General features: G+C 34.4%; 1 protein-coding gene across 3 annotated transcripts in view; it reads left to right on the top strand.

The window, feature by feature from the left end:
* Nucleotides 1–491: 491 nt before the first annotated feature.
* Ssh (Protein phosphatase Slingshot) overlaps nucleotides 492–18248 on the top strand; it is a 106190-nt gene continuing 88433 nt past the window's right edge. The window contains exons 1-2 of one of the 3 annotated variants that reach the window (XM_083099798.1): nucleotides 492–507; nucleotides 10599–10654. Coding sequence is in view for 2 of the 3 variants with exons in the window: in XM_083099795.1 (XP_082955921.1) it covers nucleotides 3916–4089; nucleotides 10599–10654 (230 nt within the window). In the remaining variant the exon portion in view is untranslated. Of the gene's footprint in view, nucleotides 508–1112; nucleotides 1363–3347; nucleotides 4090–10598; nucleotides 10655–18248 lie in introns of those variants that run through there. The other 2 variants (XM_083099796.1, XM_083099795.1) reach the window with 2 other exon arrangements.

Here is an 18248-nt window from a genome sequence, read left to right as displayed (position 1 = left end):
AGATTTCTTTGCTCCGATTGGCCAATTAAAGTTATTCTAACCTATGAGTAGAATTTCCGAATACATCCTAGATGCCGCGTCGATGAAAGTAAGAAGCCGGTTATCGTACAAAATATACAACGGAATAATTATTTCACTATATGTTGCTTTTTTCGTTTATTGTTTATCGATAAAGATATTCTTCTTTTTTCATTTTAAATTGTTGGGATCCTTGTTATTGTGCGCGATTATTCATCAATTTAGGTGATCGTTTTTCAACGAAAATATATTTTATTTTTAATTAAAGAATTACATAGCAATTAATTAGTTTCGGTAATTCCGATATTTTTCAAAGATCGTGAGATGTCGCTCTCTTTGAGATGGATTTGAAATCGCAGTCAGTTACGGAACGCGTCGCGACGAATCGCAGAATCGTAAATATTCAAAATGTGTCTGTGTATCTATTTGTGATTATCCAAAAATAAACCTCGTCAACGTAAAAATGATTCATAAAAAAAGTGTCTCAAAGTATGCATTCGTCATAACGTAAACATCATTATTATACGCTAATATCGAATCGATGACTCGTTTTTTTGCTTGTGCCCGGAATCCTCTTTTCGCGTATCCATCGATTGAATGTATGATTATGTTACTTGCTTTATTTAATAAGCAATGTAGAAAAATACATCTTTACATCTCTATTATTAAAGAAACTATAATATTCTTCGTTTTCATCTTTGGATATTTAAATATTGTCCGAAAAATCACTCAAATATACACTTTATTTCTTATATATTTTTTTGTAAATATGTTTTTTTATAACATTACTAACAATCGGTACGTTTTAAAGTTCGATGCGCGAATTCATTTTACCAAAGATCGTCAAGTACGCACGCGTTGAATCATCGCCAGCGTCAAACAATAAATTACTTATCAGCGAGTGGGGGAAAAATGGATTCGTAAAAAAAAAGAAAAAAGAAAACTGCGCAATCCTCGTATACAACATACGAAAACAGAAATTGTCGCGATATCATCGTAAACACGCGATAAAAAGGGAGTCTATTCGGCGCGCGGGGAGGGGGGAGGGAGAAGTCGGCGGCGGCGGCGGCGCGCGCATGCGCGGTACGGCCGTCGATTGTATCAAACATGGCCGCGAGCGTGATACCGTCAAAGGTGCGCGAAAAATGACGGCTCGTCCGCGCTCTTGACGGCGCGATCGTTGACGTGCGCGCGTGAGAACAGTGTCGAGCGAGTGTCTGTCGCGTGCAACGCGACGTGCCGCGGGACGACGCGACGCGCGGCGTCTTTGTGCCGCGTCTCATCGCCATGGCGCTGGTCACGGTGCAACGTTCCCCGAGCGTGTCCAGTTCCCCGCAGAGCTCGGTGAGTTTTGTCCATTTCTCCTTCCTCGTTACGCGTAGACGCGTGTCTCTCGAGTGGCTTACCCGCGTAACGATAACCGTGTCGTTCCGAGGGAACGCGATTGTTACGTCGCCGCCCCCGCGCTCGTTCGACTCCCGCTCGGCTGCGGCTCGAGCCTCGAGTCCTCGCGCCTCGAGCTGCAACCGACCGCCGACCGGCCGCTCTACCTTATTTGGCGGTGCTCCGACAGCCGAGCGAGAATGGGATAATGGGAATCGGGGTTGGAATCGCAAGTTTCCCCGTACGCGCGTAGCCGTCTCTCGCGTTAGTCTCTCGAGGCGCGCGCGACGCGCGATTCTCTCGACCGGCGCGGAAAGCGCGCCGAAACAAAGAGACTCGGAGCGTAAACAAACGTAAGGCGGAGGTAGCGTAGAGATTGCTCGTTGTCGTCAAATTCCGTCCTCGTCCCGAGGAAGATTGTGTCGTACGACTTTTTTTCGCTTCCCGCTTATCGCTTTCGCTTTCCGTTCGCACGATCGTCCCATTGATGGATTTCTCTCACGTAGTGGAAGACGATTTTGTAATTCAATTGTCTCTCGGCGGTCTCGTATTTATTGACGTTGGCGAGATACTTTCACGATCGAGGAACGTGCCCGACGAGATGAAAGTTGGAAGGCGCGTATTTTTTTCTTCCGTCATGGAGCGCGCGAGCGACCGACGAGTGATTATGCGCTTCCGTAGCGCTGATAATAGTGTACGCGAATGATAATTTCGTGGTTTTGTTTCCTGAAATGGTAGAACCGTGCAATAGATGACAGACAGATCTTTTTCTTTTTTTTATCAACGCCGTTGCAATTGACGATCCGTCGAGTGATTGATTTGCTATCGGATATCATTGTCTATTGTCGAATCATATCGCGTAATTTCAAAAATTTATTCCAATTATAGTGTAAAGTCACACCAAGTCAATTACATTATTATCAATTTTAAATTTTTTAATGTAAAAGATATTGTACTTATATGCATATATAATATATGTAATAGAGGAATAAAAAATAATTAGATGTAATAATTTATTTTATGGACGATAACATATGGTTGAATGTCCCTTTTTAATTTTCTGTTTTTTTGTTTATAAATTATTTTTTATAATTAATTATATTTTATATATATTCTTTTATTTAACATTTTTTTAAATGTATTTTAATAGTCATATTTTTATAAATTTATACATAAAACTGAATGGACAAAATTTTAATTATTTCTATAGAATGCTACTTCAAATAAAATTGTTTTCGGTTTCACATTCAGTCGTCTAATAAATAAAATTACAATAAATAACAACAATTATTTATCCTTGGGATTCGATAAAAATATTTATCTTAATTTCTTTCAAAATGTAATGTACATAATATACGAACAAGTTACATACGAGTTATAAAAGATCGAGATTCGGCAAAGAGATGAACATTTTTTTCAATTTTCCAAAAATTTCTCGATATTTTTAGGCTACTTACAGCTTTATTTACAATCTTGCGTTCCTACTACTTGATTTATTTACATTATTAAGCCATCGGTTATCGCATGTTGTATTAAATGATGAATTTATCGCCAAAAATCGTGTTCTCGCTCTCGCTTGATTTTCACGCCGGTCATTTTCTATCGCAAATTCTTTCGCACTCTTGAACTCTAACGCGCGTATTCCGCAAGCGCGTGCCCTTCGGCTACCTACGGCGCGACCTTTCGTTGGTTGGCGTCATCGCCTTTGGACGCGACCTCCGCGCGCTCCGAGGGGTGAGACGATCAACGCCGCGGAGGGCGGAGGCGCTGCCGATCCCTACGTCACAACGTCGCACCGTCACGCTCGCGCGTAAGCCAGCGAGTCGCAGTCGCAGTCGCAGTCGCAGCCCTCCTGCTCTCCTCGGCCTCGGCGCGACGACTGACGACTGACTCGCGATCAGTTGGTCCGCCGCCGCCCGCCGCTCGACGAGTGGCTCGTCGAGCGAATAAACGTACGATCGCGTTTTATTTGTAGTGAACACGATTTTCGGTCTCGAAACGAAAAGCTCGCCACTCTTTTTACGCCGAAATCGCGCGGTTATTGGTGATGGCGTCGAGCATAATTATTAGATGCAATTGTCCGAGAGACGATCGAGTTGAAATTGATTTATAACCGATGATCCTTCTTCGCGATAAAAGTTTGCGATTTTTTTCTCTTTTATTTTTCACACTTTAAACGCAAGGACAATACTACTCTAGTTTCGAGGTGAGATGTAGCTTCTTGATTGATGACGTTATTATTATCGCTCTCCGAAAGAATAATAGATCGAGAACGATGACGGTTGCAAAGTGATACAAACAACACACATTTTTACAACATTGTTACAAGAATGTTGTGACTCTCTTCTAAAAAGCTCGCGGGACAAAATCGCTCGCGCCAATGTGACACCGCGAGCCGTACTCTAGGTGACAAATTTTCACACCTCACGTAAAGGAAAATTTCCCGTGGTCGCGCGGAAACGCGTAATTGCATTCGCGTGTCGGGAAAAAGCTTTTGTCGATACATCGCGAGGCATGATCGCTCTGAAGCAGAAAGCTTCTCTACATTACGGTCTGCCGCCGCCACCGGCGCCCCAGCCACCCTCGCCCTGGTCCAGCATACTCTGGGGCGACGATCCGCGACCTCACGGACGAAGAGTCGCGTGTGGCGTACGCGTCACGCAACTGCGGAACAAAGTAACTGCAAAAGTAAGCCTTCGTGCCAGCAGCGCTCCATCATTTTTTCGATTGTTTATCTAGCTCGATCACGCTACGTAGCGAGCTTTGCGCGTTCTTCGTAGTATTACTGTACTGAATAAAAATCGGGTCGGAAATACTCCGATATCTTGCCTTCTCGAGAGAAAACTATACGTGTAGATCAGTAAGATTATTACTATATTATACAAAATGTATCGTAATATTATACAACTTTGAGATTTTATGAATGGATTCTTTGATCGATTTTAAAGTTAATCTTGCTTTAACGAATATTTATATTATTGGACTCTGTTTTATATATATATATGCATGCGTGTATGTGTGTGTGTGTGTGTAACTTTTTATTTCTTAATATTAAATATCTTGAAAAGCCTTAAATTAAAAATCTGTTAAAATCCATTTTAAATCAAATAAAAAATAATAATCTCGACGAGAAGTAAAAGTATCTATACTTATTTCTAACTTGCGACGAGCTATAATTTGTAAATAATCGATGCATCGTTATTTTCACGGAGAAAAAATTTATTTCAAATTTATCAAAAAATTTATTTTTAAAATTGCTTCTACATTATGATATATTCTGCACATTATAAAAATAAACAGATTTCTTTCGTTTATTAAATTTGTTTGAAATAAAAAATTTGTATTTATATCGGAGTATTATATTTATATTGTTTTTAAAAATTTTTGAAAAGAAAAACGTTTAGGAGACTAAACTCCTATACGTTTAACTTCTTTATTTTTAGGATATTGGATAAATTTTTTGTTATGATGAAAATTTATTACAGCCACAAATACTCGTGACAAGATAAGTTAGCGTTAAGTAAATTAGGTTTTGATGAGTTTAAAAATCTACGAATCGCGGAGATGTAAGTAATTTCTGTAAAGATAATTGAAGCGAACAACGACCGTTACTCGAATTAATCGCATACTTTTCTTCGAGGATAATCAAGATGTACGATAACGGGGCATGCTAAGCAACATGCAAATTATATCGAGTAGAGAAAGTCATTTTAACGACCGTACGACATTATGGACACGCGTATATTTTGTGTATATTAGCACGCAAAGGCATAAAGTCGCCACACAAGGTATTAATTATGAGGCAAACTACTTAAAATTGGGTAAAATTATGTTTTCTATCATTTTACGTGATATACTCTGCGTGACTTATATATTTCAGTGAATGTAATTATTTTTTTTTCGGTAACAAATTAGTTTATTTCGTTGGCGCAATAAACTTTATCTCAATTATAAATGTGATTACATTTGTGTCAAAGTACTTGTACGTAAAAAATAATTAACAAGTTTTAAAACAATTGGTGATAAAATAAGTTTAAAATAGAAAAAAATAGTTTCTTTTTCTAAAATACAAATTTTGTTTTTACGTATAATAGTAGCTTTACATAATGCATTTTTTATAAAGAGTTTTATAAAGATTTTAAAATCATTTTGTAAAAGCATAGAAAATTAATAACATTTTTGAAACATTTTAAGAATTAAAATTACTCACTTGTAATTAAAACATTATACATTTACAAAGAGTGATCCATCTATCTATTTGGATATGTATTTATCACCTCGATTTTGCACAAATTCTCATGCGTAACTGTTGTGTATTGTTTGTCACGTACGTGCTTGCTTTTTTTTAGCCTTCTTAATTAAGCAACGGTGCAATTAAGCATTAAGATGGATCGACACGTAACCGTTGTAACACTAATTTATGTGCAATCCAGTTACATTGTTAGAAAGCACATTATAGGATCCGAAAGTGTATTCTCTGTTTCCTTAGATGGTATCTCTGTATTATATTTTCTTTGTTACGTATTTTGGACATGCGCAATTATGACAAACGATACATTATGAACTTTGTTAAAAAGTGAAAGTTTCCTTAATTCATTATTAATATCGTTATTATTTTGATTTATGATACGTATTGAATTTTCTATTATTGTAAAGTAAATTTTATTAAATCTATTTTGCTTTAAAATCTTATTTTTTTAAGTAAATGGCACATATTATTTAAATATGCTCCAATATTTGAATTTGACTATTTGTTACGAAAAGCTGTATGTTTTTAACACTGACTTTTTACAAATTCAATTATTTTATTTTGAGTTATATTTATTTTCGTAATATGATCAGTGCTACTGAGTTTTTTTTAATTAATGGGCATAACTGCGCATGAACAGCTAAAATATATTTTTTTAGCTGGAGCGCAGAGTCAACTTTACTAAGCTAAAAGGTTATGCATTGAGCAATCCTAAAGAAGCGACAGATGGAATTATCAAGATTTATATGCGCTGATGCGTGCATAAATTATCTTTGATACACAAGAGAAGTCGATATTACTCGAATCATATACGTGAAATTTTCTTTGAATTTATATCTGACAATGCATTTTTATGGAGCTTTTGTTTAACGATATGTGCACAGTTACACATACTGTTTCATTATCTATGAAATATTAATTACTCCATCTTACAATGTCCTGTTATTGTACTCTGATTTATAAAGATGGAATAAAAACAACATATGTTAAAGTCGAAACCGAGACTATTCTCGTACAAAGACAAATATTTAAACAGAGAAATCTGACGGTCTAAAGTTATATAATACATGTATCTGAAACGATGTGAATTTCAGATTATAATTGCATTCGAAACTGACGACTGGCGAAACGCGGATGCGAGATTTGCGATCGCGTACGACAATATTCCAACGATCCCAGATAAATTACCTCGCATTTCTCTCAATGTTTATATATGTATATATTAGCTCTCGATACATTCACCTTAATAGAGATACACTGCCACATGTATGTGCAGTTGATTTCGCTTTCTCACGATATATTCATGAGAAATTCTTCAATGATTTTTCTTAAACATTGATACAATCTCCACAAGTAAAGCATATTGATCGATATTAGATAAAGCTATTGGAGTTGATTAATATTGAGTATAAATTTATTTTGAGATAAGATAAAATGTAAATGTCTTATCTTTTATTTCATAATGTGTGATTTGATGGAAAATGTAATCATTTCTTACAAAATTTATATAATTGTAACATTTGTAATAACATGGAGCTATCAATCATTAATCCTACATGTTTTTTTGTCAAAAGAAAAGATAATAGCAACGTATATTTTGCTCATATTTAGATCGTTATTTTTGCTTGCACATTATTTTCTATATAACATAATAATTATTAAACCTAGATAAAAATTAAGAACACAGTTATTCAATATTATTAGCGAATATAATTTATTTTGGCAGTTTATCTGTAAAGCAGTAATCGCATAATGCGATAACCTAATCGAAATGACGAAATAATTAACATTGACCAGGTAATCTGTGGTATCAGTCATTTGCTTTCTCAAAATAATTTCGCAAATCATTTTACACGCATAATTTGAACATATTTCCTCAATAAATCAAGTCTTTTCAAGTCTTTTCTCGTATTAAAAATTGTTGTTACATGACAAAATTGTTACTACAATTATTATTTCACATTGTGAAAATTTTTATTAACATGTACGTTTATTCCACTTTTATGAATCAGAATACAATAAATTACAAATTGGTTGTCATATCGGACATTTATAAATTTGTTCTAATGTTCTGGAATATCATCAAATTGCTGATTTTAATAGTTACATCCAATTACTCCCATTTTTTTCATGGGAGAAAACATGAAAACTAGCATGAGCATTGTTATTTTCGAAACTCCCTGTACATGCAGTAGCTTGAATGTATCTAGAACTGTGCCCCTTGTTTATTGTGAGTAAAAGTGAAGATGAGTGGGAAGTGTACTGGAAAGGTCATGTGTCGTAATACAACGCTCAGACTTACTTCTTGAAACGGTACTTTAAATCATTTCATGTAAATGCTATTATATTCTCACAACTTTTATTAAAACACCTTAAAAAATTTTTAATGCAACGTGCAAATATCAAAACTATGTATTTACTTCTTTTTTTTTCTAAAATCTGGAAATATTGCAAAAATGTTATTAATTCTGGGCTAAAGTAATATTGATACACAATAAAAAAAATATACTTACTCCCACATGATTCGAATTAAATTGACTGCTGAATTTGGAAATGAAAGATTGTTTGAAGATTATTGAAAAATTAGAAATGCTCATAATAGTGACGGCGAATTCACTTTGTATCGCACGCTGCTGTGCATTCTCTGTGTATTCGCCTTGAAAACCACAATTATAAAAGCTGTTGAGCCTCTACTGCTCCTTCCTTCTCGCCTTGTGTCTCTCTCTCTCTCTCTCTCTCTCTCTCTCTTGCCTCAGCCAGGCGCAATCTTCTTTTCAGCAAATGAAAGGTTCTATTTTAAGCTGCGCTAAGGCAAGATTGGAAAATTGTACTGCGCTTCTATAATAGAGAGAGCGCGCGTGTTTTATGCATTCACACGATCAATTTTCTTAACCGCGACTGTAAAATATCTTCTTCGAGGATAATTGCAGGATATTATATTTTGCATATTCCATTTTAACTGAACGAATATCTTAAACTACATAATATTGATAAATATTTTTGAAATTTCAATATCTGAATTTATGCTGAAAATATATTTAGCTGAACGATATTACGTAATAGCTAACTGCTTTTATATCGATAGTGATTATAATTTGTAATTGTGTCCGAGAAGATAAAAAAATACTTCTATCCTTTGGAAATATTCTATATAGAATATTTTTTTGTTAATTTTTCATAGCCTAAAGTTGTTTGGTATTTATCCAAGCACAATTTTGATATATTTTCTTTTACTTACTATACGTTTTATAAAAAAAGAAAGGAACATTTCGTAAAGACTTTTTTGGGATATGTACAAAGTCAAATGTAAAGTCAAAATAGAAATAATGTTAAGATAATTGAAATGGATATATATACATTTGCAACATGATTTTTCTTTGTTGATGCGCAGATTATAAAAATTATTGCATTGCAATTTTTCTAGTATATCGGATTTATGCGAAAAAACATTCTCGAGGACAATTCATTTTGCTCGCTTGTCGAGCATCCTTGGTTTTGAGGGACTAGAAAGGGGTTGCCCTATCGTGCGCTTTGCATATAGAGCATTAAGTGCACTTAATATACGAAAGGGCTAGTTGCATTTTTTTTAACGTTGCGGTACAAGGGTGGCCTTGGGCTCCTGGTCGTCTATTGATTTCGAGGGTTCGTTTTCCGCGTGACTGTGCGCCACGGCGCAGGATTCGAACTCTTCGTATCCTCTTTTGATATTTACGATGTACTTTATTAATAAAAGAGCCATCGCACACAGTGACACGGACGCGTAGTCTACATGCAGCCAAATGACGCGTGGAAATGTCTCGTTACATTATATATGGGAGAAGCGATATAAAGCAACGCTATAAATTTTGCTGTAATATATTAACTTCGTGTACGTATCGAGAGAGAGAGAGAGATAAAAACGAAATTACTTTTTACATATCCATTGATGTATAAATACATACAATAAACATTTCAGATATAACATGCATTTATTAAAGTATACACATTATATTTATATTAGTTGTTTATACTAGGTATTAATTAAATTATTAAAATAACTTTAAATAGTTATTTTAATAATTTAATTAATAACTAGTAGTAGTATAAATATAAATTTCAAGAATTACAAATTACTATTGCATTTTATTCAGATTAAAAAATAATCTTCATTTTATTCTTTATTACATTATAAAGTTGGCAAATTATTTTCATAATTTTTATATATTTAAATAAAATCTGACTGCCTAAAGTTTTAAATGAAAAGTTATCGATTATAATGCATTTCAAAAATAATTCTCGACTAAATAAAAAAAAAATAGATTCAAAGATGCGGTTTACATAGTTTTATTTATTTGAGTTAAGGTCGGTTTGAATACTAATAAAAAAAAATGGTACATTCGTCAATACAGAAAATTTTTATTTGCCAAGTAAAAAATTGCCAATTTCTTTCCAACATTCCTGTTTTTTACGGCAAGTTTGTTTGCATTGCCAACAATGTTTCATCAGAGTTATATAAACTTTCGAATTGAGTGTTTGCGCAGTTTTTTCGGTAGCTTGCTCTATTGTCTTCGGATATACAACTGTTTGCCGTTCTGACGTTCTGTACCGTTGTGGTCACGATGCCTCAATTATCTTCGGGTGGAAGGGGAAGGAGGGCGAATAAAGGCTTGTCCGTGTTCTCTTCGTCATGAAATTATTGACATAATTCCACATCAACGTTGTCTTTTTTGGCACTTTCACCGCAAATTATTAACGCTGCGAATTGGCTAAATGAGAAAAGACGAAGCACAAACAAGACGAGAGTTTTGCCTTATTAATTATTAATTTTTTAAAAATTATATCAAATGATAAAATTGTGATTTACATAACGTTGGATCTTTAATTTTTGAGGATTAATGATAAAAGTTCTTTTTATTAAAGATATTTTTATATATTTATAAGATGACATAAAAATTATTGTATTTTTTAGGATTCGGGAGCAGGTGCACCGGCTGATGACGAGGATACTACGAGAAGTTGCAAAAGGTAAATTTATACAAATGATTATTAATATTTTTCACACAAAATAGGCTATTTCTATTAGAACATAGATATGGTAGGCATGATAGGCAATAATAGATATTTTGATAAAAGAATAATGTGTGTAAAGTTACTTTTCTTGTGCACGAAACAATACGAAAATATACAATAAATCAGAGATATTTCAAAATATCGTTTTTTCACTGAAATGCGTAAATTATACGTTAAATTATACATTATTCTCGCAATATCGTACTATCGAGCAATCTTACTCCGACTTTACGATATCTCGGCGAACTCGGGACACCCTGTATAAGCGAGTACGTATATGTACCGAGTTTCAACGATGATAAGATCGAATTACACACAAGACCGTACCATTAAGTGTGCGCGACTTGGTGGTGTGTGAGACTTCGTGGTCTCATCTCGTACACAGGATGTTTTCGCGGCTGGTCTTGTCGCTTGTCACCGTAACTCTGGCTACCGGTCTCGAAAAGCGCGAAATTAAGCGAAATTTAACACGAGCACAGGTTAATAAGTCGTGATAAGCGACAAACGATAGCTATCTCGACTGGTAGCAGTTCTCTCTACTTTGCGAGTAATTTGCTCTCCCGATTGCTTTACCGATCATTGAAAGTACGATAGGCGTTCGGTCGGCTTTCCAAGGATAACCGTCTCGATATCTGATAAAACTCTCCTTATGCAGTTTCTGCGGAGATGGTACGGACTCGTACGTATTTTATTTGTTTTTTTTCCGAAAGTAAATTTTTTTCGCGAAAATAACGATCTCTCGCGGGAAGGGGTGAGGGGTATCCGAGATGCATCTAATACTTTTATTAATTTAATCGCTCACAGTGCCGTGTTTCACTCTGTTTATATTCTTGGAGACAAGTATCAGTGTACTGTAACGATGAACACTGGTCTTATCGCTATGCGAATGGATACCTAATCTGAAATTAGTTTACTTTATACGCGTCTCCGAGATTTTATCTCGAGATCCTTTTCTTTGAGCTCAGGCGGCTCGTTATTTCTGCATTAATAATTGTTTTGCGATGCAAGAAAGTTTCCAACGTTAAAATAATAATACAATTGTACAAAGCTGGCAAAATATATAAATATGTATAATAAAAAATTGTTATTTATAACAAAATGTGTAATATTTAAAATAATGACAATAATAACTTGACAATAATAACAATAATAACTTCTTCTTTAAATATTCATATATCTTTGTATTTAATTATTCCATTCGTATGAATTGTAATCATAAAAAAATACAGCTAATTATTTTCTAAAATACCTTTCGGCTTTACAAAAGGAAGCTATACGGAAGATAATATTAAAAATACATAAAAATATGCAAATATATATTGTAATATATGAATATGTTTCCGGGCTCTTTGTAATCAAGTAATTTAATACTTTGGTATCATAAAATGAGATCTGGGTGCCAAAGTCGTGAAATGAAGATGATAAATATCTCTCTATTCTTTACGAATCAGCTGTATAGTCGTCTACGTTCAACAATCTCTTCCGGGCGAAAGGTGCTTATTCGCGCGAAAATACAATTGAAATTCGCGATTGTCGCTGTCGGTCGCGCTCCCGGAACCGCGTCGATTATTAAGCAGGAAATAACGAAGAGCGAGAAAACGCGGCGTAGCGTTATTTAATCAACGATGAAACGAGTTCTTCCTCGTGGAAGCGCGTCTTTGCTTCCTCCTTCGAGACGTCGCTTCGTCGTTATAATTCGCTTAACTCGATTTCGATCTTCCCCGGAGGAAAGCGGTGCGTGCTCGCGCGTGCGAATTTCCTGCCTCTCGGATGCGGAGCAGCATCTCCAATCTCTGCGTGGCAGGAAATCCCCGCGGAACCGATTCATTCTGGGACCGTCGCCGTCGTCGTCGTCGTCGTCGTCGTCGTCGTCGTCGTAGGAGAAGGCTTCGCTCTTAATCGTCTGACTTTCTATCGTGCGTTTGCGTAACATCTCTCCTCGCGCGCTCGCGGATCGTAACGTTACGTTACGCGAGAAACGTAATCGAAGTCTTCATTGTTGGAGAGAAGAAAAAATCTTTCTCCTTGTGTGTAACCGGATATTAAAAATGCTCTGTCTCTAACGAAGGGTCGCAATCGTTGCGAGAATTTTAATCGCGGATATTGCTGCGAATAAGAGAAATTGCTAAGATTTTTTCATCACGATTAAATGAAAATATAAATGGAAGGAATATAATTTCTGTGTGTTGATTCTAGAATAAGCGAATCGTTAATTATATATTTTTTTAATAATAAATTATATAATAGATTTTTTTAATAATTAAAAGGATTTAAGAATTTAACTTTTAAAGCTTGATTTTATTATCCTTTCCTTAATAATTTTGCTGAAGAAAATGGATTTTAAAATCATGAAAAATCTATTATTCATTCACAATTTTATTAATATTAAAATGGCGTTCCATTTATATTTTGTGATTTATTCCGTGTCACGAATTCCCGATCGTTTTCAATTTCAGATAAAGCATTATTATTTATAGCAATATATCACGAATTATTATGTGCTTTCCCGCCTATTTCATCTCTGTATGGAAAAGTCGATTTCTAGGCAATTAATATCGTAATATAATACTCTCGATTCGGTCTTTAACTTGTGGCAGCACCGATGCCCGCTTGCTATTTTTGACTAGATTGTTCGGAAGGCACATTTCAGCAGGGCACGTATCCGATACGTGACCTTTTAACTCAGCTAAAGTTCAGACCACTGCCAACATAAAGTCTTGCGAAGCTATTCTGCTAGAAGAAGAGGTTGATTTTGCAATGCAACTATTAATTCGTTATGAGAATTTAAATATATATATATATCTGTTGCCTCATTTTTTGCCCATCGTATAGTTTTATTGTGCCCGCATTTGTTTCCCAAAGTATGTTTAAATTTAAAGTCTAACTTGGCGATCCATATACACATATATTCAAAGTTTGACATGTATAAAATGTTATAAAGTTATTTAAATTATTTTTTTACGTATCATAATTTACAAATAACATGTATGATTAATTGTAATTATAGATGACTAGAAAAATGTGTTAAATATACCAAAATATACATTTGTTGATAATTTTTAAATATTTTTGTGTGTCGACAATAATATACATGTATGTATATGTAAAACTGATTGAATTATATATTCACAATTATTCTTAATAATTTCTTACAATCTTAATATCTCGCCGTTTAATTAAAACATTTATATATTTCGTTAAATTCATTACCTTTGACAAACAAAATGCGCAAGATATCAATTACAGAACGTAAACAGTGTCAAAGTAATTAAACTGATATCGCGATACTGATATAGATTTATAATTGTAATTAAGTTTAGCCCTCGTCGCCCAAGGGGCAAAAGCGCTTGTAGTAGATACCGTATAGCCAATAGTGCAATTATCATTAATTGCGATCTGCAATCGCGAACGATGCTTATTTCACAACTCTAGTACGATGATTCGAATCGCGTGGGTGAAACTAATGTCACTTGTTTCTATAACTTTCGAGATTTAGTAGCGGCGTCGCGGAGAGAAAATAATCGATAGCATCGATGCGATAAATGAACGCTTTGATTATAAATTTGATTATATATATTTATATATTATATATTATATATGTTTATGTTTTATACATGTATATAAATATAAATTTCACGTCCTCAACTTTCACATAAATTTTGACACAGCCGCAATAATACGTTTTTACTTAAATATCATTTCGTTTCGACAACAACACGACTAGCGATGCGTTTTCCTTTCACGTTCCGTATGACCTGCCATAAATTTAGAGCCCGACCGCAAACTCATTAGTGTCCGTGACGGGGGGGTAGACGCGTTGCCCTAACTTGTCCATAATTTTCTACACGCCTCGTCGCCTTTGCCACGAAGAACGAAGAAAATTTCGATCGCTCGTTGTGAGAAAAAGAAAGGGACATCCGGTTTATGGTTCAGCTGCAATCTCGTGCGTATTCGACGCTGTCCTAATTTTCCGTGTCGCATCTGGCGCGCTATCGGTCGGACGGACAATTGTAAAGGCCTATTTTACAGTCGTAGAAATCGCAAGACTTTGTTGCCTTTAAGGCAACAAGTTATCTCCAATTATCTAGTGTTTGCGATTTCGATATGTCTCGCGGTAACAATTCGATGTGCGATATCGAGTTCCAGGCTTGTTAACACGCCCGTTAACGATCGAGTTGCTAAAAAGCAAGTTGGCGCTTTTGTCGACCATCGCATTTTAAGAGAGACGCATGGATCGTACCTGTAAATATAATATCATATCACATCGCGAGTGGAGAGGAGCCGAGGCTCGTAAGAACTGACGACCCGCTCTCTCGGATGCCCGAAGCCGACCGAGGCGGTCTACCTTGAACGGGATTCCTGATCGTTCGTAAATTTCACTAACAAAGAGTCACGAGACTCGTGCGGATAATAGCCGGATATACACGTATTTTCTCTCGCTAACGTGGATAATGCTACATACACGTCGCTCATTATAGACTCGCAGATTCCGATAGTTTTTCATACATAGAGAGAAATGAATATAGGAAATATTAAATATTATTTCTCGTCCATTTGTAATCCTACTTTTAATTATCTACTTTCTCTGGATATGGATGTTATAGTTGCGATAGGCACAATATGCTACGTGGTAAAAGATTTTTCCTCTTCAGATTAACGACATCTTACATCGCGATTTATTCTTTGTATCCTTGAGTTTTATTTTCTTTCGGTATTCGAGATGTAACGAGAAATCTAATTATTCTAAAATGCAAATTTTTGCAAATTTTGGATAACTAAGAAAAATTAGAGAATATTTAGAATCATTAATATTTATCTTTAAATAATTTTTAAATAGCTGGAAATGATATTATAAAAGGAGATTAATTTAAAATCTCAGTTTTCAGATTCCTAAAAATTAAAAATTTTAGTTATTTATTTATGATTAATTTAATAATTCCATCTATATAATTTTATATATTTTTTGTTTTAAATGGCACTTTAATGAGTTTTGATTACTTTTAAATTACATCATATACATTTAGTAGTTACATTGATGATATCAAATTTTAATTATTTGGATACATGCGTATATTTGCTTTGGATATCATTCTCTATATATATTTGCCAAATTACCAAAGTTTTCGAGAGTTTTGTACGTAACCCTGAACTATATTCGCTATATTTCAGCCGAGCATTTCTCGAACGTACGCAAACAAAGAGCGATCTTACACAATTTGAGATTGGATCGTGCCTCGAAACTTGGTAATTGGTTTCCTTCTTACGACATGCATTAGTCGATTGTTCTTGACCGAGGTTCGTGAAAATAGTATTGCGATAAAAATTTTTTCGATAAGACATGAAATAATATGTAAGGATTTTTGACGAAGCAAGCCTACTTTTTTGGAACTTCCAGTAAAATCATTCAATTTTATAACAAAAAAATTTTTACTTTTCAATTAACTATTTGAGGAAAAAGGAGGTAATAACATCATAAACGGATATTCTGTATATTTTAGAAATTAATTGAATTGTTGCTACATATCGAGATATTAATCGTTATTTCTCATATCATAAAACAAGTTATTTTTAAGCAAACTGCATCAATAATGCAAATCGATGAACGTTTGTTTTTTGTTTTTTTAAAATATTAATTATTAGATTTTTATCAGTTTAATTTTGATGTGTTGTGTAAAAGATGAGTACAATTGATCTTGAAGAAATTTTCATTGAAGAATCGTTTCAAGTTTTGGAAAATTCTATAGTTATATATATGAGAAAGATACTTTTTTGAAACATCCTGTACACCATCATTTACATCAGCTTATTGTGTCTAATCATTTATTTGCGCTTATATCCTTCGTGCGCGAATCGACACGAAAGTATAAGAAAACCTGTTCATACAGTGCATAGGTAGCAACGTGGAGAAAGGATGTGATCGGCACTTCAATTTGTACAAAGACTTAAAAGATGAACGTTCATTTATACCGTTTATACTCGTCGAGTGAATGATTTTTAATGAGTCACATAAATATCCTTTCACGAATACTTGCGATACCCTAATCATCATGAATCAAAATTTACGAAATTATTTATTTGTTATCAAAATTATTTCCCAAGTTTTAAGTTTTATCTTTGACGTTGTTCCTCATTATTCATAATTTAATTAAATATTTTATAATTATAATAATAATTTATAACGATACGGCGAGGAGTTTATTCTCTCTTCCCTCTCTTTCTATACATAGAGTATTATATTTTTCTCCAAGTGTTTTTAAATAAAATCTCGTGTAAAGAAATCATTAAATAGCAGTTTATAAAAATATAGTAGACAAAAAATATATGATAGGAAGCATATTCTTGTTCATTGGTTTTACATATTCTTATGGAGCATCCGGCATTTCAAAGTGGAAATGATTAAGCAGAAATGTTTAAATAAGTGACTCAACGTTCGCGATTTTAAGGCTTCAGAGATATCGTAATGAACGGCATCTTAAAATCGCGAACATTGAATCATTTATTTAAACTTTCTTATCTTCATTTCCATTATGCGAAACCGATGTATCTTGCACTGAGTGAGAGCAAAATCAATTATTTTAACATTTCCCTTTCCAAGCGGAGGCATCTTTAACGAGAGCAATAGCACGTAAAAATTGCACGCTGCCCTTTGAACTTTCCTGGCATTTTGCTTTGTAAAGATAATAGATATAAAGAGGACTTTAAATGACGTTAAAATATCGTTTGCTGTCACTACCGCTATTTTTACAGTACATAAGACATGTTCAGATGAGTTTGTGCAAATATCAAAAATACATTGAAAGTGCAATCTTTGTTTTAATTAATTTTCGCAGCGTTCACATGTTAAAGTAAATGCGAGACAATTTATTTTACTAATAAGAACTATATATATATATATGAGATAAAAAATTACATTTACATAAATCATTTTTTTTTTATTTTTCTGCCCTTTAATAAATAACTTTTTGATAATTATTTTTTACATTCAAATTTTTTCGACAAGAATAAATTTCACTTTATATTTTCGCAGAAGGTTTCTAGTAGATTTCGATCGGCAACATCGAATGCAAATAATTTCCTCGCAAGATATATTCCAGCGAATCGTGCAAATTTGTTATTTAATCGGGAGTCAATGATATCTCTCAGATAGATTCGCGAATAGATGTTGTTTATCGAGCGAGACGCACATTCCGTCTCTCAGCTTCTCTACGAATATATTAGCGTTTATACGGTGTTTGCTCGCGTTTTGCATGGATGAGCTGGCAAACCGGAGCGAACGGGGTATGTATATACATACATACGACAATCGTACAACGAAGGTCAATGCACTGATGATGTCAGCTGACATGTGTATGAATAACGTGATATCGGTATGTGCATGATACGAATCGATCCGATCGTGATTAGTGTTGTTACTCGGCTATATTACTTATTGATCTACTTTTAAATGTCTATATTAAACTAGTATTCGAATTTTATTCACTTTTAAATAACTCTATAAACTGAGATGCCTTGATGTTTCTTGCTTTATCGCGAGTCGCGCGTGAATAGC

This window comes from Camponotus vicinus, unplaced genomic scaffold (assembly GCF_025532165.1).
Source record: "Camponotus vicinus isolate PSW18456_S1 unplaced genomic scaffold, iyCamVici1.0 SCAF_5, whole genome shotgun sequence".
Lineage (NCBI taxonomy): Eukaryota > Metazoa > Arthropoda > Insecta > Hymenoptera > Formicidae > Camponotus > Camponotus vicinus.
This window is presented reverse-complemented; position numbering and strand designations above follow the sequence as displayed.